Genomic DNA, 22,999 nt, shown 5'->3' with positions numbered 1-22,999 from the left:
TGTAAATTAGCCTATCAGAAGCTTCTAAAGCCATGACATAATTTTCTGGAATTCCAAGCTGTTTAAAGGCACAGTCAACTTAGTGTATGTAAACTTTGGACATACTGGAATTGTGATACAGTGAATTATAAGTGAAATAATCTGTCTGTAGACAATTGTTGGAAAAATTACTTGTGTCATGCACAAAGTAGATGTCCTAACCGATTTGCCAAAACTAAATACATTTGTGGAGTGGTTGAAGAATGAGTTTTAATGACTCCAACCTAAGTGTATGTAAACTTCCGACCTTAACGGTGTGTATTCACCCCCTTTGCTATGAAGCCCCTAAATAACACCTGGTGCAACCAATTACCTTCAGAAGTCAAATAATTAGTTAAATAAAGTCCACCTCTGTGCAATCTAATTGTCACCTGATATGTCACATGATCTCAGTACATATACACCTGTTCTAAAAGGCCCCAGAGTCTGCAATACCACTAAGCAAGGGGCACTACCAAGCAAGCGGAACCATGAAGACCAAGGAGCCCTCCAAACAGGTCAGGGACAAAGTTGTGGAGAAGTATAGATCAGGTTTGGGTTATAAAAAAAATTCTGAAACTTTGAACATCCCACGGAGCACCATTAAATCCATTATTAGAAAATGGAAAGAATATGGCACCACAACAAACCTGCCAAGAGAGGGCCGCCCACCAAAACTCATGGACCAGGCAAGAAGGGCATTAATCAGAGGCAACAAAGAGACCAAAGATAACCCTGAAGGAGCTGCAAAGCTCCACAGCGGAGATTGGAATATCTGTCCATAGGACTGTCCATAGTACACTCCACCGAGCTGGGCTTTATGGAAGAGTGGCCAGAAAAAAGCCATTGCTTATTAAAGAAAAAAATAAGCAAACACGTTTGGTGTTCGCCAAAAAGCATGTGGGAGACTCCCCAAACATATGGAAGAAGGTACTCTGGTCAGATGAGACTAAAATTAAGCTTTTTGTCCATCAAGAAAAATACTATGTCTGGCGCAAACCCAACACCTCTCATCACCCCGAGAGCACCATCCCCACAGTGAAGCATGGTGGTGGCAGCATCATGCTGTGGGGATGTTTTTCATCGACAGGGACTGGGAAACTGGTCAGAACTTAAGGAATGATGGATGGTGCTAAATACAAGGACATTCTTGAGAGGAAACCTGTTACAATCTTCCAGAGATTTGAGACTGGGACGGAGGTTCACCTTCCAGCAGAACAATGACCCTAAGCATACTGCTAAAGCAACACTCGAGTGGTTTAAGGGGAAACGTCTTGGAATGGCCCAGTCAAAGCCCAGACCTCAATCCAATTGAGAATCTGTGGTATGACTTAAAGATTGCTGTACACCAGCGGAACCCATCCAACTTGAAGGAGCTGGAGCAGTTTTGCCTTGAAGAATGTGAAAAAGTCCCAGTGGCTAGATGTGCCAAGCTAATAGAGACATACCCCAAGAGACTTGCAGCTGTAATTGCTGCAAAAGGTGTCTCTACAAAGTATTGACTTTGGGGGGGTGAATAGTAATGCACGCTCAAGTTTTCAGTTTTTTTGTCTTATTTCTTGTTTGTTTCACAATAAAAAATATTTTGCATCTTGAAAGTGGTAGGCATGTTGTGTAAATCAAATGATACAAACCCCCCCAAAAAATAACATTTTCATTCCCTGTTGTAAGGCAACAAAATAGGAAAAATACCAAGGGGGTGAATACTTTCGCAAGCCACTGTACATTTGTCAAACCTTCTAATTTCAATAGATCCTTGGTTATGTGACCTACTGACCTCAAACAAGGTTCAGAATGTACACCGGCTACCCTTCTATATTGCACACTGTTTAGTTTGTCCATTTTCATCTTACAAGATTTTACATACATTTTTCAAACTTTCTAATTTCAATAGCTCCTTGTTCGTGTTACATACTGGACTCAACCAAGGTTCAAAATATCCACTGACTACCCTTCTATATTGCACACCCTTTAGTTTGTCCATTTTCATCTCACCTGGTTTTACATGAATTTTTAAACGTTTTAACTTTCAGTAGTTCCCTGGTCATGTGACCTACAACCCTCAAACTACTTTCAGAATATCCACTGACTAGTCTTATACATGGCACACCCTTTCGTTTGTCCATTTTCATCTCACAAGATTTTACATTAATTGCCTGCTCTGTTCCCCTGAAGGACAGTGTCACTCACACACCTATTCACTTGGGCCTTCCTGACCTCCAGGCAGGCACCCATTGACATGGTGACCTCTGACTCCAGGCCTCTATGCCTACACTCCCTGCCGCCTGCCTGCCCTCTCCCTGGGCCTGAGAGTGTATAGCTTACTCCCTGGAACTACAGACCTCCGGGCCTCTACACCTACTCTCCTTACCCGGTCAACACCCCTCTCACTGGGTATCACCCATCACCGCGTCCCGGCCAGGGCTCAGCCATCTCCATAACCTTGCCCATCAGGCAAACCGGGGCAACCACACTTAAGCACCCCTCCCCGGACACTAAGACGTCTATATTTCCGCTGTCAGGAACCACGTGCACCTGGTAACCCGAAACAGTCTCTGTGCAGTTGGTAACCCGTCCACTTTTTTCCACTCAGAGACTCTGAGTGGGGCTCCTGAGTGGCGCAGAGGTCTAAGACACTGCATCTCGGTGCAAGAGGTGTCACTGCAGTACCTGGCTCGAATCCAGGCTGCATCAAATCCGGCGTGATTGGGAGTCCCATAGGGCGGCAGACAATTGGACCAGCGTCGTCCGGGGTAGGCCGTCATTGTCAATAAATCACATTTATTTATAAAGCCCTTCTTACATCAGCTGATGTCTCAAAGTGCTGTACAGAAACCCAGCCTAAAACCCCAAACAGCAAGCAATGCAGGTGTAGAAGCACGGTGGCTAGGAAAAACTCACTAGAAAGGCCAAAACCTAGGACGAAACCTAGAGAGGAACCAGGCTATGAGGGGTGGCCAGTCCTCTTCTGGCTGTGCCGGGTGGAGATTATAACAGAACTAATAATAATAACAGTAGTTGTCGAGGGTGCAGCAAGTCAGCACCTCAGGAGTAAATGTCAGTTGGCTTTTCATAGCCGATCATTAAGAGTATCTCTACCGCTACTGCTGTCTCTAGAGAGTTGAAAACAGCAGGTCTGGGACAGGTAGCACGTCCGGTGAACAGGTCAGGGTTCCATAGCCGCAGGCAGGACAGTTGAGACTGGAGCAGTAGCACGGCCAGGTGGACTGGGGACAGCAAGGAGTCATCATGCCAGGTAGTCCTGAGGCATGGTCCTAGGGCTCAGGTCCTCTGAGAGAGAGAGAGAGAGAGAGAGAGAGAGAGAGAAAGAAAGAGAGAGAGAGAAAGAAAGAGAGAATTAGAGAGAGCATACTTAAATTCACAGGGGACACCGGATAAGACAGGAGAAATACTCCAGATATAACAGACTGACCCTAGCCCCCCGACACATAAACTACTGCAGCATAAATACTGGAGGCTGAGACAGGAGGGGTTGGGGGACACTGTGGCCCCATCCGACGATAGCCCTGGACAGGGCCAAACAGGCAATAAGAATTTGTCCCAAACAGTCCCAATAAGAATTTGTTATTAACGGACTTGCCTAGTTAAATAAACTCCATGGCCTCCGTGTCCGGCCGCCCCTGCTCGGACTCTGAGTGCCCCCTGCCTTGATGGAGTGCACCTGAGTGCACCTCCTCGTGCACCTGGTGACCCTTTGACTTCCACAGCGAGCCCCAACCTGACTCACAGTCCCACCAGAGGATTGGCCCGGGGTGGATGGGTGACCACCACCTAGCCCCCTACCTATCCAGAGACCCATGTTAATGTCTTACGCCTTCTACCTGCCTGCTTGGGCTCTCTCACACTTTTGGCCCCTGGCCCTTCTGCGTACATCTGGTAACCCATAAGTAAAGAAGGAGGATGGTGGAGGAAGACGCCTTCCGTCCCCAACAAAAGCTTGGATAGATGGCTGACTTTCAATAGATCGCAGCGAGTGAGCTGCTCTGCTACTTACGGAACGCTGACCCAGAATCAGGTCTTCTGCAAGTGATTTAGCACCATGTTCCCCACAAACATGCGGTGCGCATCAGGAGAGGGGCGGTAACTCATCCGGCCGCACCCCAACCCCGTCACAAACAGCTCTACTCACCTGCCAAAAGAGCCAGGCTATCCCGGGCCAACCGAAGATCTGTGGTGCTACGGTATCGTTACGTTTAGGAGGGATTCTGACATAGAGGCATTCAGTCATAATCCCACAGATGGTAGCTTCGCACCATTGGCTCCTCAGCCAAGCACATACACCAAATGTGCTTGTGTGATTTGAGTGCGACCGCGACAGGTGGATATGCTCCTTTGAATTTCATCAAGTTGACATTCAGTGATCCGTGCCCAGTGGGAACCTAGGCTTCACTCGTCCATTTTATGGGTCTGCAGCAAATCAATGGGCGTGGATGGTACTACCCACATCAGATGTAGGCCTCCCTCCCCAGACAAGCTGGAGATACCTCTCCCCACTTCGTAGGGCATGATCCAGATCCATTCAATGCCCTATCACTGTGGGGCCAATGGGTTTAGTCTCTGCCTCGAGTCTAGTGAGCGTAGAGGAGACCTCCCCACCTACAATGTGTGGTGTCCCGCACTCAGGCAAGCCTGAGGCTTGGTAGTGTCAGCTAATGGTAAGGCACACGCTACATGCTCCAAGGAGTGTGGAGGAGAGCCCTCACATAGAATGTGTAGAGTCCCGCACCCAGGCGGACCTGAGACCTGGCAGTGTCCATAACCGCTAAGCACATTCCATCTCCATTTAGTGCTCCACTGTTAGCGGGTCCAGCCGAAGCCAGCGTTCGATTGACACCTTTGCGGTTTACAGTTAGCTAAGTATACGGGGACGCGTGTTTAAACGTTTCACTACAGCCGCTCTGTGATAAGACTGATGCCAGTAGTACACTTTCATCAGCCATCCCCAGGACTTGACTCCTCCCCTCCCAGCCAAAGCCAGGGATAGGTTTGAGCCATCATTCTCTGATTGGCTTCCTGTCAAGGTCAGGATTCGTTTACAAGAGCCCCGCAGCAAATCATTGAGTCTGGTGGAACCGCCGTCACATTTTCATGCTTGAGCGAAAGTCCCATATTCCAGGACCGACTGCTGCCTTCCGTTAACTATCAACAGCCACCCCCATCTGCAGGACTCTCTTTGCGTACGTTAGCGACACCTGAAAACAGGTGACATACAGGGGGGGATTGGAAGAGCCCTACTAGAGGGCTACCTCGTTTTCTCCCTTACTAAGGCTAAGGACTCCTTAAGAGAGTCCTTGTTACTCCCGCCGTTTACACGCGCTTCATTGAATTTCTTCAGAGCACTGGGCAAAAATCACCCACCTCGGGCCTTCGTGATGCTTTGTTTTAATTAAACAGTCGGATTCCCCTGGTCCATACCAGTTCTAAGTCAGCTTCTAAGGGCCGGCTAGCACCGTAGCTGGGGAGATCCGCAAGAAGGGCCCGGGGCGCGTCCAGAGTCACTGTCACCAACCGCTGGACCCAACCCCCCACCGGTCCGCTTTCTGCCCGCCGACGGAGACCAGCCCGACGAACACCCGCACGCAGCCACTTGCGAGACCACGCACAGGAGACCGCACAACGAACTTCTAACGGTGGCGAGAGGAGGCAGAGCGGCTCGAGCCCCGCTTCGCACCCCAGCCCGGCCGACTCAGCCCTTAGAGCCAATCCTTATCCCAAAGTTACGGATCTGACTTGCCCACTGAGTGTACATTCTGAACCTTGTTTGAGGTCAGTCCGGTCATATGACCAAGGAGCTATTGAAATTAGAACGTTTGAAAAATGTATGTAAAAACGTGTGAGATAATGGACAAACTAAAGGGTGTGCAATGTGTAGGCTCACTGAGTGTACATTCTGAACCTTGTCTGAAGTCAATAGGTCACATGACCAAGGAGCTATTGAAATGTAACATTTTGAAAAAAAAATTTTTTCAATCGAGTGAGGGGAAAATGGACAAACTAAAGGGTGTGCAATATAGAAGGGTAGTTAGTGGACATTCTGAACCTTGGTTGAGGTCAGTAGGTCACATGACCAAGGAGCTATTGAAATTCAAATGTAACAAAAGTTTGTACTTTGTTTACCCTCCCTAACTAATTCAACTAGGAATACTTAATGCTGCTCACATTTCCAAATGTTTATTAGCTTTGGAAAGCGAATGAATGTCCAAATCGTGAAAATAAGACCTGTGCAGTGTTTTGCGCAATTTTTCCAACATCGTGACACTTATTTGGAGTCTGTGGCTCAAGTGGTTTGAAAGTGCGAATATCCAACTTGAAACTGTCTTTACCTCGGTTATGTTTCTGAACAACAGATCCTGCTACCTTGTTGACAACATAACTGAGGCGAATGGTGCTATTCTGGCTGCACTGTTTGACGTGACTGTAAATTAGCCGTAGTTGGCTAGCTAGCAACCATGGGATAAGAACGTTGCCAGCCAGTATGGCAATAGAACATTTAGATCGAACGACTGGGTCCATAGATGCAGAACAAAAATACTTAACGACTGGGTCGCGTCTCTGGCAAACGAACCGATAGAATGAACGACCAACCAGTTAGGGTAGCAACCCTAGATTTGTGTCGAGACTACATCTTGTTGAAGGAAGAATGAATTCATAAAAATAAAATATGTAATAAAAATATGTAAATCATTATTTGAATATGTTGGTAACCCGTTGTATAAAAGTGATCATGCCCTCAAAGCTGGTGTTTGGAGGATATATTGGCCAATATATCTTACAAATACTGGCTTCGAGGGCATTATTACTTAAGTAAGGTTGGCTTCTTAGTGTTCATAGCAATGGTTAGCAACTGTACCGCAGAAATGGAACATAAACCACAGAAAATAGATGTTGTGGTGGTAGCTGCAGAGAAGTATTTTGGTATACGAGATTTGACCTCAGAAGTTACAGGGTATGTTGAGTGGTGGTGTCCCGTCCTCCCAGGCCGTTGGCATGGTGCAGGAGTTGATAGGGTCAAAGTAGGGGAATGTGGTAGTGGGTTTTTAATGAGTGTAGGGTTAGTTTGAAGGGAGGGTATCTTTATTATTATTTTTAACCTATTTCTTTTCCCATTTTGTATTACAAAGCATAATATATTTATTTTATAGTCCAGTTGGGGGCGGTAATGTAACATATTGGATGCCAACCGCAGTTAATCCCCAAAGAAGAAGGGCGTGCCTCCCTCACAGCCTTCGGCCGGTCACGTGATGGGCCATAGCCCAGTGCACCCTGGGTCAGTTTAATAGAATCCCCTCAGTAAACACTTAATCGGGGAGGAAGAGGCAAAGCGAGAGGGGAAAAAATCTGTCTCCAGGGGCCTGTTGCACAAAAGTAGAATTAAGACATCCGGGATAAATGACTCAGCTGAGCTCAATGAAGCCAAAACATGTGCGTCCAGGCTTAATTGGTTGCACAAAGACCAAGCCAGGATGAGCAGACACGGATTCATTAAGCCAGGTGAAACCAATCCTGGATAGGTGCGCGCTCACGGCTCACTCAAATAGACCCCGCCACAGATCACAGATTAACTGATTTACCATGGCAACTAGAGCCGCGTACTTTTCCCCGTCGGAAGCACAAATCCTCATGGAGGCATACGAGGAGGTAAAAGATATAATTAAGAAGAAAGGCAACACCGCCACAGTGATAAAGCAAAGAGAAAAAGCGTGGCAAAGTATTGCAGACCGCCTGAATGCGTAAGTAGTGCACAATTACACACTCACCGCTCCGCTGAAACATCACAATTACAATTCAAATATTTAATTCACATCTCCAAAAATGCAGTTGTACTGTAATTATGAAACGGTTAAATTTTTAATTGAAATGCACTGCAGATATGAGTGAAATTGTGTAAAGTAACTCCATCACACTGTATAAAGCTATGATAAATTTTTTGATATTTTTACTGAAAACAAGACAAAAATACCAAGTAATTTTTTGCAGTGTGACTCCATTAAATGTGTGTGTGTGTGTGTAGATTAAACATGAACGGGCCAAAACGGACATGGCAGCAGGTCAAAATCAAATACAAGAACATTCTGCAGAATGGTATGGTCCCTGACTAATATTTAACAAAGCACAAGCATATATTGTACCCAGAAGGTGCCTGCTCACACATTGTCTGTACTGTTTTAGCAGTGAAAAAGAATACCCACAGACAAGGCACGGGTGGTGGGTCACCAAAGGCTGACCTTACCCCAGCAGAGGACATGGCCTTGGAGCTAAATAAAGGCAGGCCCGTCTTAGAGGGGATCCCTGGGGGGAAAGAGACGAGCATAGGTTCCTCCCAAGATGCCACCCGCTTCATTCAAGGTATGTCCTTCCATCTCTACATGGGATACAACCACATTCATATTGAATCAATTTGGACTGTCTGACTTTGGTTTACCTATTGCCTTGCAGTGTCTGGCAGCACTGTGTTCCTGTTAGAGCCACCAGCACAAGCACCAGACGATGCTGATCCAGTGAGTACTCCATCAAAGGCATACTGTAGGCCTGGCATGTCTTGTCTACTAGCTTCAATATGAATCCGATTAAATGTGATAGGGTGAAGGCCCCAGTGCAGCAGCAACAGCACATGATGGAGACGATGATGAGGAGGAGACCATCTCTCTGGATTCCAGAAGGCATGAGGTATCATGTTAAGACTGTGAAAGTACTATTTACTCTACAATGGTGAGGAGTCCTCATCAAAAAATCTAATTTCTTTTACAGGACCCAGATGCTATACAGTGGGAAAACCAGCCTGGCAACATAGTGCGTATTAATAAAAGGACACGACACCGCTAATTGTATTGTGTTCACAGAGCTCACAAGCTATCAGAAAGTTGTATGGCAACCACCTCCGGCGCCAAATAGAACTGGCAGACATAGACATTCAGTACAAGAAGAAAAAGATGGAAAATCTTGCACTGGAGTCCGAAATAAAAAAGAGGACAATTAGGAAACTGGACCTTGAAATAAAAAAACTTGAGAGGGAGGTGAGATATGCCTTCAATGTACACTGTATGCTAACTGTAACACAAATGTATTAATCATTATTTTTCTTTCCTCCCCCAGCTCCAAGAAGATGACACAGCTCAAAATAAAAATTAGGTATATTCTCGTAAAGTCAAGTGAGCCATGACATATGAGCTCTTATTGTGAGCACACAGGACGGTGGCATCTTTCTAAGGTTTTTTTTATTTTCCCAGCAATCAGTACAACCAAGTCATCGTTATAAGGCATCGCCCTCTTTTGCCCACCCCCCCAGCACCAGGTGTGGCCACTAGCCTATATGAAGGCCCAAAATTGTGTGTTCCTTTCTGCTCTGACAATGGCATGCCCATTCGTGCGAGATGTGGTGGATGAAGAAGCACTTGTGCTGAGGAGAGCCTTCAGGCGAGAAAGGGTCTTCAGGGACCGGTTGGACCCACTGGCCTTCCCTGATGACCATCTATATGAAAGATACAGGTTTTCTGCAGATGGCATCAGGTATCTATGCAGACTACTGGGTCCCAGGATTAAGCACCGCACTGCACGGAGCCATGCACTGAGTGTGGAGCAAATGGTTTGTGTGGCCTTGCGCTTTTTTGCTAGTGGAGCCTTCCTGTACTCAGTGGGGGATGCAGAACAGCTGAACAAGGCCACAATTTGCCGCACAATAAGGAGTGTGTGTCTGGCTATCAAAGCATTAGCAGATGTCTTCATCTCCTTCCCTGGCCACAGAAGACTCTGTGACATCAAAGAGGAGTTCTATAGGATTGCAGGTAAGAGGATCTACAAATTACAGGACAACTGTTAACACATAGTAGGATACTCATTACTTTGTGTGACAGGTTTCCCCAATGTCATTGGTGCAGTGGACTGCACACACATAAGGATAAAAGCCCCCTCAGGTGCCCATGAGGCCGATTTTGTGAATAGGAAATCCTTTCACAGCATTAATGTTCAGGTGAACATAACTTTTTGATATTGTCCATTGACGAACACTCTGCATTGCCAGTGATGTGCATTGATTGGTGTAATATTCCTCATCTTATGATTTCAGATGGTCTGCAATGCTGACTGTGTGATCAGCAATGTTGTGGCAAAATGGCCTGGCTCAGTCCATGACTCCAGAATCTTTCGGGCCTCTGAAATCTATCAGTGCCTATCACAAGGTAAGCCACACAACCCCTATTTATAACCATCATGGCTGTGTCAAGAATATCACTGTGTTTATGAGGTAGTAATGATGAGATTTTGTGTTGACAGGTGAATTCTCTGGTGTGTTGCTGGGAGACAGGGGGTATGGCTGCCAGCCTTTTCTCCTGACACCTTTCACAGACCCCCAGGAAGCACAGCAGGCCTACAACCATGCCCATGCCAGGACCAGGGCCAGAGTTGAAATGACCTTTGGCCTCCTGAAGGCACGCTTTCACTGCCTTCACAAATTAAGGGTCAGCCCTGTTAGGGCATGTGATATTACTGTGGCTTGTGCTGTCCTCCACAATGTGGCCTGCCTGAGGAAGGAGAGGGCCCCCAGAGTGCCACCAGCCATGGACTGGGACAATCCGGCAATCTTCCCTGATGACGACAGTGGTCGGCTGCTGAGGGACCAATATGTGTTGAATTATTTTAGTTAGTATGTGTGCTTTCAATTTTGGTTAAATATGTCCTGCGGTGGCAGAGGAATTTGGTTTTTTTTGGGTTCGTTTTTTGACGACTTTGGCCTCTTATGATGTTTGTGCGGTATACTGTGTGTAATACAAGGCTGCAGGGAGGCTACTGCATCCATTCATTTGTCTGTTCAGTTGATGTGTATGGATTTGTCCTGCATTTATTTTAGTGTGCAGACATGCAGGGTGTGTTATATACAGACCTTTGAATGTGTATGTATCATTTTGTATAATATGCTTGGATTCTGTGCTTTCCATCTTGTAGAGTCACTGTGACTTCAGTTTCGAAAGGAGCTGATGGTTTACCTGCTTTGTTTTGTCCTTATTCAATAAAGGAACATAATGTTACACATTGTGTTTTTATATTCATATGGAATGTGTATTTGTTTATATGACAGAGTACTAGGGCCACACTGAAGAAAAAGGATAAAGTCATAAATTTATGAGGCTGGTTCTTTTTGCAGAAAAGCTACATATTGTTTTTACAGTTTTGATACTTATGACAATGTGATACTTAATATTCTGGCACATCAGCATGTCTTTGTTTATGAAACCATACTGAAGTACAATTTCACGAAATGCCCCACATCTGTCATTTTAACAACTGTCCTCCTTTAAAACAACTGGTTACAATATTATGACTTGTGTTTTTTTCCCCTCTGTGGCCCTAATATTCTATCATTTTATATATAGCCTTATAGTCTATGGGAAACTGTAAATTATCTAATGATAGCAACATCATCTAAAAATCATTTTTTATCCAAAATCATTGAAATTAATGATCACAAACGTTTAAATAATAACAGTGGGTCTAGTTATATGTGATAACAATGTATAGTGAGCAGTGAAATAACTATTGGTTTCCATTTGTGGTGACTGCTGACTGACATTAGGGATGAGATTAAATAGATCCTGGAATTTAGCCTGGTCTGGAGCAGGCTAGCTCCACAGAATAAATCTCCATGGTAATTTATACCATAACATATCCTCCTGCCCCCTATCCATCTTTAGTGCAACCGGATTACGGATCAATTGAGCCAGGATCACCAAGATATCCTGGCTTAATCCCTTATCCTAGTTTTGTGCAACAGGCCCCAGGAGGCAATGTTTCGTTTGTTTTGCATGGAGGTCAATGAGAGTGGAATTTGGTCAACAAAAAAGTGTATGGCTTATTTGCTACGTAAGGTTTATTTAGATTGTTATGAGTGTACTGATATAGTGGTGCAGCTGTCTAAGGCACTGCATCTCAGTGCAAGAGGCATCACTACAGTCCCTGGTTCGAATCCAGGCTGTATTACATCTGTGATTGGGAGTCCCATAGGGCGGCGCACAACCGGGCTACCCCAGGTTTGGCCGGGGTAGTCCGTCATTGTAAATAAGAATTTGTTCTTAACTGACGTGCCTAGTTAAATAAAGGTTCAATACAAATAAATAAATGGACACGTGACATCCTAGGGGGGAAAAACACTATCGGAGTTGTCTCGAGATGGCATGCTGCATTCATTAAACGAGACTACTAGCATAGTCTACTAGCCTATGCCACGTTCATCTGCAAGTCGGAACTAGGAAACTCAGACATTTCCGAAATGCTAACTGATTGAAAGCGGTTGTTGACTACAATGAGTTAGCAAGTCTGAAATTTTTCGAGTTTCCTAGTTCCGACGAGCACGTGAAGGCGACAATAGCATATCCCAATTGAATACAGGCTGTTGACGTCAACAACCCTTATCGAATACTAAAACATGTATTTAAATAGATGTATCCACCAATCCAAAGAGAGGAATAGGCGGGAGCTTGACACAGGTGCCGCTTTGTGGACAACTACTCCCATTGAGACAAGTATCTTGTCAGTATATGCATATACTTCGACGTTATGGACGATCCGTATGAATTTGATGAGTGTCATGTATTTCAACCAATATGCTTGGTTGTTTCCTGTGTCGTAACCGTGTAACATGGGGTAGAAAAACAACGCACCTGGATTCAAATATTTGTTCATAAATTCTGCAGCAGTTTATAGTTGACACATCGCCGCTTTAAAAAAATAGTTTTTTCTTGCATATTCCGAGGATATTCAATATTTTCAACAAAACGAAAACATGAACAAAAATATTTTCTGTAGACGTCAATTCTGTGATATGCTAGCTACAATAGCCATTTGACAGAAAGGACCGTCCTAAACATAGATAACTTTTTCCCCAGGATATTAAAAAACAAACATTTGGTAGCTATGTGTTTTGATGCAATGGCTTTAAAATAACCACGAACATTCAGTCCTTGCTATCGGAAGTCGGTGAAAAAGCCAAGATGTTGCCAGGGAAAACAAGGTCCTTTGAACAGCAATCTGAAACTTCAGAGACAAAAACTACTCGTCATTAGAGCAATATCATGAAAGTACAGGCCAAAGAATCGCCATCACCGAGATGTTTATTATTGTGTCTCTGTGTGACGAGAAGAAATTGGGAGTACAATGTGGGCCTTTCACTTCGCCCCTTGGAACCATGGCCACGAATAATACTACCCAATATTTAATGAACATTGTCTACCAGGATATTTTCATTGATTCTGAAAGATTAGTCAATTCTACAGTTAAATGACCCCAGATAATTTTCTGCAAGTGTTTTCCTTCTCGCCACGGGACATGCATACATCAGCAGATAATGTGTTTGACTTGTCTTTAGACTTAACACACTTAAGATACTTTTGGTCATGTAGTGTATGTGGACAACTGCTCGTCGACCATCTCATTCCAAAATCATGGGCATTAATATGGAGTTGGTCCCCCTTTGCTGCTATAACAGCCTCCAGTCTTCTGGGAAGGCTTTCCACTAGATTTTGGAACTTTGCTGCTGGAACTTGCTTCCATTCAGCCACATAGTATTGGTGATGTTGGGCGATTAGGCCTGGCTCGTAGTCGGTGTTCCAATTCATCCTAAAGGTGTTCGATGGGGTTGAGGTCAGGGCTCTGCAGGCCAGTCTCTAAGCATTCCGGCAGGTAGCGGTTTCCTGGCACCCGCTAAACCCAGATTCGTCTGTCGGACTGCCAGATGGTGTAGCGTGATTCATCACTCCAGAGAACGTGTGTCCACTACTTCAGAGTCCAATGGCAGCGAGCTTTACACCACTCCACCCGACACTTGGCATTGCGCATGGTGATCTTAGGCTTGTGAGCGGCTGCTCGGCCATGGAAACCCTTTAAATGAAGCTCCCGACCAACAGTTCTTGTGCTGACGTTGCTTCCAGAGGCAATTTGGAACTCGGTAGTGAGTGTTGCAACCGAGGACAGGTGGTTTTTAAGCACTATGTGCTTCAGCACATGGCGGTCCCGTTCTGTGAGCTTGTGTGGCGTACTACTTCGAGGCTGAGCCGTTGTTGCTCCTAGACGTTTCCACTTCACAATAACAGCACTGACACTTGACCAGGGCAGCAATTTGACGAACTGACTTGTTGGAAAGGTGGAATCCTATGACAGTGCCACATTGAAAGTCACTGAGCTCTACAGTAAGGCCATTCTACTGCCAATGTTTGTCTATGGAAATTGCATGGCTGTGTGCTCGATTTTAATACAGGTGTCAGCAACGGGTGTGGCTGAAATCAAATTGCATTTGTCACATGTGCCGAATACAACCTTACAGTGAAATGTTTACTTACAAGCCCTTAACCAACAATGCAGTTAAAGAAATAGTTAACAAAATATTTACTAAATAAACAAAAAAAGTAACACAAGAAAATGACATAACAATAACAAGGCTATATTACAGGGGATACCGGTACTGAGTCAATGTGCAGGGGTACAGATTAGTCGAGGTAATTTGGTACTGTTTGCTGTGCGGCAGCAGAGAGAACAGTGACTGCATAGATAATAAACAGCGAGTAGCAGCAGTGTAAAAACAAAGCACTCTCAACATGACTGGCACACATTTGAACTTCGCACACACCGACTGCAGGCATCAAGGTGTGCAGTAAACAGGTATAAAAAATGACCAACATTTTATAGAGCTCCATCTTTTGTATATTGTATGCTCTTCTCTGTCTGATGACTCCTTCCAAGTGTTTATAGTTATTTTGATGTTTCAGAGCTTGTACTGCTAATGCATGGTGGATTATCACATGCACATCTCTATTTCCTCTTGGAGGGAAATTTTGAGTCACTTTGGATTTTCCGTCCCACAGCCATGCACCCGTTGCAACCTGTCAGTAGGGGTGCATTTTGTTTGGTCTTGCCCCTTGAAGTCAGCCAGTGTCTTCTCTGGCATGTCGTGCCACTGTCATGTAAATGTGTCACGTGTTGGATACAGGCATTTCCTCTAATGAACATCTATGCTGTGACAAGGTATCCCAGATGTTTTGTTTAGGCACATCACTCTTGTGAGGTAATGGCCTAACGTTTTTCCAATGACTTCAGGATCTCTCAGGCCCTGGTGACCACAGCCAACCAATGGACACTCCCTGGCCTGGCAACCAGCTATCTGTCAAGAAAAGGTCATGAGTGTTGAGTTGACTGGCAACTTTCTCTAGTTTTTTTGTATGTGAGCATTTTAAAATGCTAACACGTACAAACATTTTGCAAGGCCCGTGACACCTTTGGAAGTCTCCAGCCAATGGAATCTTACTGATTTTGCACAAAGCCAATAAGGTGTGACAATGCGTTTGGTGTTCAGAAAACATCATTACCTTTTTGACTTTATTAAACTTGTAATGCTGTACAATAGTGTCTCAGGAGCTGTCCATTAGGCACAGATGGAATTCGGCCACCGAAATAATAATTATGGAATGACTGTTGTCTAACAGATGTTTGAGATTATTTCTTTCTGCAAATTTTGACTGGATAAATACATATCTGGAAACCTGATAACATTAATCTGACTGTTTTTGCAAGATTCAAGCACACCTTTTTAAAGTAAATATAATGAAATGATCATAACATTGACATGGTGGCAGTGAGGAAGGCTATGTCATTATGTTATAGGTATTATTCCAGGGTCATAGAGGAGCATTACATTGTACCAGGTATGTAAATATAGGCAGTTGCATAGTGCTTATTGTAAAAGACTATAGGGGGAAAGGGGGGATACCTAGTCAGTTGTACAACTGAATGCATTCATGCATATTTACTAGCTTGGTAGAGGGTAATTACATAGTAATGGCAGTATATGACAACTACAGGAACGAAGAAAAAAAAAAGTGGGCTTTATTAACAGTATAGCATTACACTGGTACTCTGGCAGATCGAACAGAACATAAATAATGGTCAAATGCAGTTTAACAAATGCATTTAGGGAACAGAAATTCTTGTCATTTCTCATAGTGTAAACCTATACTTAAATAGTGGATGACATTTAATGGTAAACAATCTACAAAGAAAAAAAAAAACAGAACAAGCGCAACAAACATCGTAAGGGTTCTTTTTCCAGGTGAAACCTCACACTCAATGCTCATTTCACCCAGCACTAATTAAATGACTGCACTCCCAGTGTCTGCAGGGAGGATCTGAGAGCCACCACTAGTTAACTTTATGAAAATGATCACAATGATAAGGGGCCTGGTGACATAGAAACCTGTTTATGTCTTGTACGCACTGTGTCACCTATAGTATCCTTCACCTAGACACTTTTTTTGAATGATGTTTCATTTTCACAGCTTATCAACAAGTCTTTCAAATATGGAAAGCAGTCTTTCTCTCTTCTCTATAGTAGATGAGTCCAGTTCTACATCAGCAGAGCCGTTGTTCCTGGAAATCTTGCTTTTCATTAGGGCTTCCTTTTCTTTCTGCAGCTCTATCCTCTCTCTCTCGATTGACGCCCTATCCCTGTCCAGTATGGCTCGCTCCCGCTCCATCGCCGCTCGCTCCCTATCCATCGCCGCTCTGTCCTTGTCCAGTGATGCTCTGCCTCGCTCAACAGCCACCCTCTCTCTGTTCACCACATCCCTCTCTCTGTCCAGTATCAACCTCTCCCTGTCAAAATCAGCCTGCTCCCTCTCTAACACTTCTCTCTCCTTCTCCAAATCTGCTATCTGTCTCTCTAGTTCAGCAGTCTCCCTCTCAATGTTCCTGCCAGGATTTCTCACCAACATGGCTCTTCCGTCTTCAGCTATTGTCTCTACATCCTCAGCCATGGTCCTCCCGTATCCACCCACTGGCATCTTGTCAGGCGCGGCCCTCTCGTTCTGACCCCCACCCCTGCCCTCCTCTCGCAGGGCCCTCTCACACTCCACCGCAGCCCTACGGATCTCCTCTGTAGCTGCGTCTGTGTACGCCACTTGTCCATCTGCTACCGTGCTCGCAGCCCCAACACTCTCCCCCAACTGTGCTTTGGCCCAGAACTCAAAAATGTTTGTCCCCTCACCCCCCTCCGGCCTCATACAAAGTCTCTTGTTTGCTATGGGAGAGGTAGTGGGAGAGGATGCGAATGAAACGTCCCCAACTTCCCCAAAATCAAACAGTGAAGGGTTTAGGATACGGGCAGACCCAGACAGGCGACCCTCGATGGCATCGTCCATGAGGTGGAACCAACGCCAGGACATTGGATTGACTTTCTCCATGCCAAGAGGAGGGTACTTAAAATCCTACAAAGAAAGATGACAAAGGGTACAATCAGGTTAATGTTCTATTATTTGTCTTGGGTTGCATGATTTATGGTTATGACACACACTTGATTAAATGCGTCATTGAGTCCTTGATTAGTTACATCGGGTTAGTACTGGGCTGGAACCAAAGCCTAGAATCTGTGTTCAAGAGTGATTCAAATAGGAGATAACACATCTTGAGTTAAGGCCAAGGGTGTTTGTTTCCTGTTCTCAATTGCATTCATAATCATTACCTTATATTTCTTTTTAAGGTTTTCCCACTTCTTTTTCAATTGCCCAGTTGTAAGCTTTCCTTCGAGACCCAACTCCACTAACATTGCTCTGCAGAATCAAAGTGAGTTAAGTCAGATATTGATAGGGTTTCATCTTCATAACTAGCTCTTAAAACACTGACTTTCCTATAGGCCTTCATGTTTTTCAAATTCTATTTTTGTTAGGAAATGCACATCAGTGATTCAACATTGATTTATCAACAAAATTGATCAAATATAACATTCTCATATCAAATAAAGTGGCATACGATACAGTTTATTTTGAGGCAAGCATATAGATGAAAGCCAAAACTAATTGTCATTATCAAAGCCATCAAACATCCACTTTTGTTTTGAGTATCAGACATTGTATCACTCACTCACCTCCAGGCAGGCATGGCAGAGTTTCTCTTCCCAGTGAAGATGGCGTCATTCGTTGCACGCAATTTTATCAATCTGGATATGTCATTTTCCGACACTTATTGGGTGAAAAATACAACAATGTTAGCATATCCATCATCAGCAGTAAACAAATAACTTTGATAACTTTAACAGACTCCAAGTCGGCGACGTCGCAAAATAATACCATATTCTTAACATAAACAATTAACGTTAGGTTAACACACATGTTAGAAAACGACATTCGTGGTTGGCATAAAACTTACTTTTATAGTTATATTCTGAACCAAAAGGCCTTTTATCCATCGCTTCCATCATGAACAAATACAAGGGTACTAAAATGAAGGGTACACGAAACAAAGCACGTATCTCGTAGTGCACTAGCTAGCAAGAGAAAATATGGCGGCGTCCCTCGATCCCTCGTCGCACCCGCCTAGTCCTCCTTCGTGAAGTGCCCTATTTATATAATCCACAATAAAGTCCAATAATATACGGGTTTTCTTACTATTAATGATTTACATATATCTGATTACAGTCCGATGTTTAGGACTGATCAAATAAAAAGGAAGGATATATTCATTCCACTCACCCTGGAGGAGGGTTTTTCACAAGGGCAGTAGGGAAGAAGGCTCCGTCGAGAAATAGACGAATTCGATTGGTTAGGTTGTGCGCGATGCTTTCTTTTAGTATGCTCAGTAAGGGAGGTCCCAAAGGGTAGGCTACTTAAAGCATCTAGGCCACAAAATACTGCTAGGCCTACCATCTTTGGTAAACATATTCTATTTCAAACTAGCCCGAACTGCGTCATTTTGCAATTAAAGTGTGAAACCACACAGAACACAGCAACCCCACAATTTTGGCCTATGAACTACCCCTAATCACATGTCTGTGCCAACGTTATATAATGCATAACCTATTATAAAGTAAGCCTAAGCAAATATAAAACAGAGCGTTCCAGAGTCTGCTTTAAAACACAATGAAAGCTTTGGAGATGTGTACATTTATCACTGCATAGATTACAAGGGTTTACATCTCATTCTCACTTATAGAAGTTGAGAAAGTAAAACCTCATTAAAAATATTCATACATAATCAAATCAAATGTTATTTGTCACATGCGCCGAAAACAACAGGTGTAGACCTTACAGAGATATGCTTACTTACAAGCCCTTAACCAACAATGCAGTTTTAATAAAAAATAAAAATAAATAAAAATAAATAAAAGTAACAAATAATTAAAGAGCAGCAGTAAAATAACAATAGGGAGGCTATATACGACTGGTTAGTCGAGGTAATTGAAGTAATATATACATGTGGGTAGAGTTACTAAAGTGACTTAGGCATAGATAATAACAGAGAGTAGCAGCAGCGTAAAAGAGGTTCTACATTGGGCATTGCAAATAGTCTGGGTAGCCATTTGATTATGTTCGTCCAAGGTGGCTTAGCAGTTCAGACGTCTTTTTCTGTTCCGTATTGTCGTGTCCTGTATATATATATATTTACACCTTTCTTCGCATATCTTTTATTTATTTTATTATCCAAGAACTCAACTACAAAAGCTTTCCTGCAAAAGCTTTCCTGCAACCCGCTTCACCAATTACAAAAAGTATTATTTACCTCAATCTGAAAATCCATCGTGGAAGCTAGCCAGGGGCTAATTCAGAAGCTAGCCTGAAAGCTAACCAGAAGCTACTCCGATAGCTAGCCAGAAGCTAATCTGTAGCTGCCCCGAAATTAGCCGGTTTGCTGGCTAGCGTTGGTGTTTCAGCTGCCCACGTTTAGTGGTCATCAGCTATTCCTTTAGCTCGATAATCTACCGGCACTTTTGTGCAACGCGACTCGGACCGGAGCATTCCGGGACTCTTTTTCTCTCAGTTTCCCCGGATTCCAGCCGCAGGCTCTGGACACTTGCACCTTGATTTCGCAGCTAGCTAGCTGCAAACCGTGTGACTATTGGCTTACGTCGACCCCGGAGCAAACTCAAATCATTCTGGAGCTAGCCAGCTGAGGAGTTCCATCACCATCCGGACCCGTTTCTTTTGTTGCTGCTGCAGATACGGAACCCCACCGGGCCTTCACGACTGACTGCCGCGACTGACTGCCGACGTTATCTGCCCGAGGGATTTATCCAACTGGCACCTCCGTCCCGACGTTACCTGAACGCTCATCTGAGGCCCGCTAATCGTTAGCTGTCTTATCGGCTGCTATCTGAACAAGTATATCGGACAACTATTATTATTATTATTATTTATTTATTTAATTTTTTTCCTTGGGTCACTATATCTATTTTGCCAATTTGGATTGATCCCCTCTACCACACGGAACCCCACTACACGGAACCCCACTAACCTACCGACGGAAACGTACGAGGTATCTACAAACAGACCTCCATCCTATGCTGCTACCGATAGCCATATACCCGGCCAGCTGTCTGGGTCGCCACGACCCCAACCAACCTCTACTCACTGGACCCTTATTGATCACTCGATTAGCATGCCTCTCCTTAATGTAAATATGCCTTGTCCATTGCTGTTCTGGTTAGTGTTTATTGGCTTATTTCACTGTAGAGATTCTAGCCCTGCTCTCTATACCATATCCAACCTCTCAGTTCCACCACCCACATATGCGATGACATCACCTGGTTTCAATGATGTTTCTAGAGACAATATCTCTCTCATCATCACTCAATACCTAGGTTTACCTCCACTGTATTCACATCCCACCATACCTTTGTCTGTACATTATTCCTTTAAACTATTTTATCGCCCCCAGAAACTTCCTTTTACTCTCTGCTCTAGTAGCTCTAGGCGACCAATTCTCATAGCTTTTAGCCGTACCCTTATCCTACTCCTCCTCTGTTCCTCTGGTGATGTAGAGGTGAATCCAGGCCCTGCAGTACCTGGCTCCACTCCTTTTCCCCAGGCGCTCTCTTTTGATGACTTCTGTAACCGTAATAGCCTTGGCTTCATGCATGTTAACATTAGAAGCCTCCTCCCTAAGTTTGTTTTGTTCACTGCTTTAGCACACTCTGCCAACCCGGATGTTTTAGCCGTGTCTGAATCCTGGCTTAGAAAGACCACCAAAAATTCAGACATTTTCATCCCCAATTACAAGATTTTCAGACAAGATAGAACGGCCAAAGGGGGCGGTGTTGCAATCTACTGCAAAGACTGCCTGCAGAGTTCTGTTATACTATCCAGGTCTGTTCCCAAACAATTTGAACTTCTACTTTTAAAAATCCACCTCTCTAAAAACAAGTCTCTCACCGTTGCCGCCTGCTATAGACCACCCTCTGCCCCCAGCTGTGCTCTGGACACTATATGTGAACTGATTGCCCCCCATCTATCTTCAGAGCTCGTGCTGCTAGGCGACCTAAATTTGAACATGCTCAACACCCCAGCCACCCTACAATCTAAGCTTGATGCCCTCAATCTCACACAAATTATCAATGAACCTACCAGGTACCACCCCAATTCCGTAAACACGGGTACCCTCATAGATATCATCCTAACAAACTTGCCCTCCAAATACACCTCTGCTGTTTTCAACCAAGATCTCAGCGATCACTGCCTCATTGCCTGCATCCGTAATGGGTCAGCGGTCAAACGACCTCCACTCATCACTGTCAAACGCTCCCTGAAACACTTCAGCGAGCAGGCCTTTCTAATCGACCTGGCCGGGGTATCCTGGAAGGATATTGATCTCATCCCGTCAGTAGAGGATGCCTGGTCATTTTTAAAAAATGCCTTCCTCACCATCTTGAATAAGCATGCCCCATTCAAGAAATTTAGAACCAGGAACAGATATAGCCCTTGGTTCTCTCCTGACCTGACTGCCCTTAACCAACAGAAAAACATCCTATGGCGTTCTGCATTAGCATCGAACAGCCCCCGTGATATGCAACTTTTCAGGGAAGCCAGAAACCAATATACACAGGCAGTTAGAACAGCCAAGGCTAGCTTTTTCAAACAGAAATTTGCTTCCTGCAACACAAATTCAAAAAAGTTCTGGGACACCGTAAAGTCCATGGAGAATAAGAACACCTCCTCCCAGCTTCCAACCGCTCTGAAGATAGGAAACACTGTCACCACCGACAAATCCACTATAATTGAGAATTTCAATAAGCATTTTTCTACGGCTGGCCATGCTTTCCACCTGGCTACCCCTACCCCGGACAACAGCACTGCCCTCCCCTCTGCTACTCGCCCAAGCCTTCCCCATTTCTCTTTCTCCCAAATACAGTCAGCTGATGTTCTAAATGAGCTGCAAAATCTGGACCCTTACAAATCAGCCGGGCTAGATAATCTGGACCCTTTCTTTCTAAAACTATCTGCTGAAATTGTTGCCACCCCTATTACTAGCCTCTTCAACCTCTCTTTCGTGTCGTCTGAGATCCCCAAAGATTGGAAAGCAGCTGCGGTTATCCCCCTCTTCAAAGGGGGGGACACCCTTGACCCTAACTGCTACAGACCTATATCTATCCTACCCTGCCTTTCTAAGGTCTTCGAAAGCCAAGTCAACAAACAGATTACCGACCATTTCGAATCCCACCACACCTTCTCCGCTATGCAATCTGGTTTCAGAGCTGGTCATGGGTGCACCTCAGCCACGCTCAAGGTCATAAACGATATCGTAACCGCCATCGATAGGAAACAATACTGTGCAGCCGTATTCATTGACCTGGCCAAGGCTTTTGACTCTGTCAATCACCACATCCTCATTGGCAGACTCGACAGCCTTGGTTTCTCTAATGATTGCCTCGCCTGGTTCACCAACTACTTCTCTGATCGAGTTCAGTGTGTCAAATCGGAGGGTCTGTTGTCCGGGCCTCTGGCAGTCTCTATGGGGGTGCCACAGGGTTCAATTCTTGGACCGACTCTCTTCTCTGTTTACATCAATGATGTCGCTCTTGCTGCTGGTGATTCTCTGATCCACCTCTACGCAGACGACACTATTCTGTATACTTCTGGCCCTTCTTTTGACACTGTGTTAACAACCCTCCAGGCGAGCTTCAATGCCATACAACTCTCCTTCCGTGGCCTCCAACTGC

At 44.6% G+C, this 22,999-nt stretch overlaps 2 protein-coding genes across 6 annotated transcripts; one reads left to right on the top strand and one right to left on the bottom strand.

The window, feature by feature from the left end:
- Positions 1 to 7,370: 7,370 nt before the first annotated feature.
- LOC139584521 (putative nuclease HARBI1) lies at positions 7,371 to 11,079 on the top strand. Of its 4 annotated transcripts, XR_011676772.1 has the most exons (10): positions 7,371 to 8,121; positions 8,209 to 8,385; positions 8,476 to 8,537; positions 8,620 to 8,706; positions 8,788 to 8,829; positions 8,880 to 9,053; positions 9,133 to 9,168; positions 9,267 to 9,821; positions 10,103 to 10,214; positions 10,309 to 11,079. XR_011676772.1 is itself a non-coding variant. In XM_071416486.1 (6 exons), the coding sequence occupies exons 1-6, from the start codon at positions 8,527 to 8,529 to the stop codon at positions 10,677 to 10,679; spliced, it is 972 nt and encodes a 323-aa protein (XP_071272587.1). In that variant the 5' UTR covers position 8,526; the 3' UTR covers positions 10,680 to 11,079. The 4 variants fall into 4 exon arrangements, 3 of the variants coding, with proteins under 3 accessions (XP_071272587.1, XP_071272586.1, XP_071272585.1); XM_071416486.1 differs by lacking the exons at positions 7,371 to 8,121; positions 8,209 to 8,385; positions 8,788 to 8,829; positions 8,880 to 9,053; positions 9,133 to 9,168 and adding an exon at positions 9,891 to 10,006 and having other exon boundaries at positions 8,526 to 8,537; positions 9,547 to 9,821; XM_071416485.1 differs by lacking the exons at positions 7,371 to 8,121; positions 8,209 to 8,385; positions 8,476 to 8,537 and adding an exon at positions 9,891 to 10,006 and having other exon boundaries at positions 8,788 to 9,168.
- Positions 11,080 to 15,887: 4,808 nt separating this feature from the next.
- LOC139584520 (caldesmon-like) lies at positions 15,888 to 18,753 on the bottom strand. Of its 2 annotated transcripts, none has more exons than XM_071416481.1 (4): positions 18,217 to 18,753; positions 17,936 to 18,029; positions 17,534 to 17,621; positions 15,888 to 17,279 (listed from the first exon to the last, which is right to left on the bottom strand). In XM_071416481.1, the coding sequence occupies exons 1-4, from the start codon at positions 18,266 to 18,268 to the stop codon at positions 16,347 to 16,349; spliced, it is 1,167 nt and encodes a 388-aa protein (XP_071272582.1). In that variant the 5' UTR covers positions 18,269 to 18,753; the 3' UTR covers positions 15,888 to 16,346. The 2 variants fall into 2 exon arrangements, with proteins under 2 accessions (XP_071272582.1, XP_071272583.1); XM_071416482.1 differs by having other exon boundaries at positions 18,540 to 18,637.
- Positions 18,754 to 22,999: the final 4,246 nt, after the last annotated feature.

This window comes from Salvelinus alpinus, chromosome 9 (genome assembly GCF_045679555.1).
Source record: "Salvelinus alpinus chromosome 9, SLU_Salpinus.1, whole genome shotgun sequence".
NCBI lineage: Eukaryota > Metazoa > Chordata > Actinopteri > Salmoniformes > Salmonidae > Salvelinus > Salvelinus alpinus.
This window is presented reverse-complemented; position numbering and strand designations above follow the sequence as displayed.

Excerpts from the sequence above, each read along its gene's own strand:
- LOC139584520 (XM_071416481.1), bottom strand. The coding sequence starts at position 18,268 with ATGATGGAAGCGATGGATAAAAGGCCTTTTGGTTCAGAATATAACTAT. Across the intron at positions 17,622-17,935 it reads TCTGCCATGCCTGCCTGGAG|AGCAATGTTAGTGGAGTTGG; the intron begins GTGAGTGAGTGA and ends TTGATTCTGCAG. Across the intron at positions 17,280-17,533 it reads ACCTTAAAAAGAAATATAAG|GATTTTAAGTACCCTCCTCT; the intron begins GTAATGATTATG and ends CTTTCTTTGTAG.
- LOC139584521 (XM_071416485.1), top strand. The coding sequence starts at position 9,350 with ATGAAGGCCCAAAATTGTGTGTTCCTTTCTGCTCTGACAATGGCATGC. Across the intron at positions 9,822-9,890 it reads GGAGTTCTATAGGATTGCAG|GTTTCCCCAATGTCATTGGT; the intron begins GTAAGAGGATCT and ends TTTGTGTGACAG. Across the intron at positions 10,007-10,102 it reads TTCACAGCATTAATGTTCAG|ATGGTCTGCAATGCTGACTG; the intron begins GTGAACATAACT and ends TTATGATTTCAG.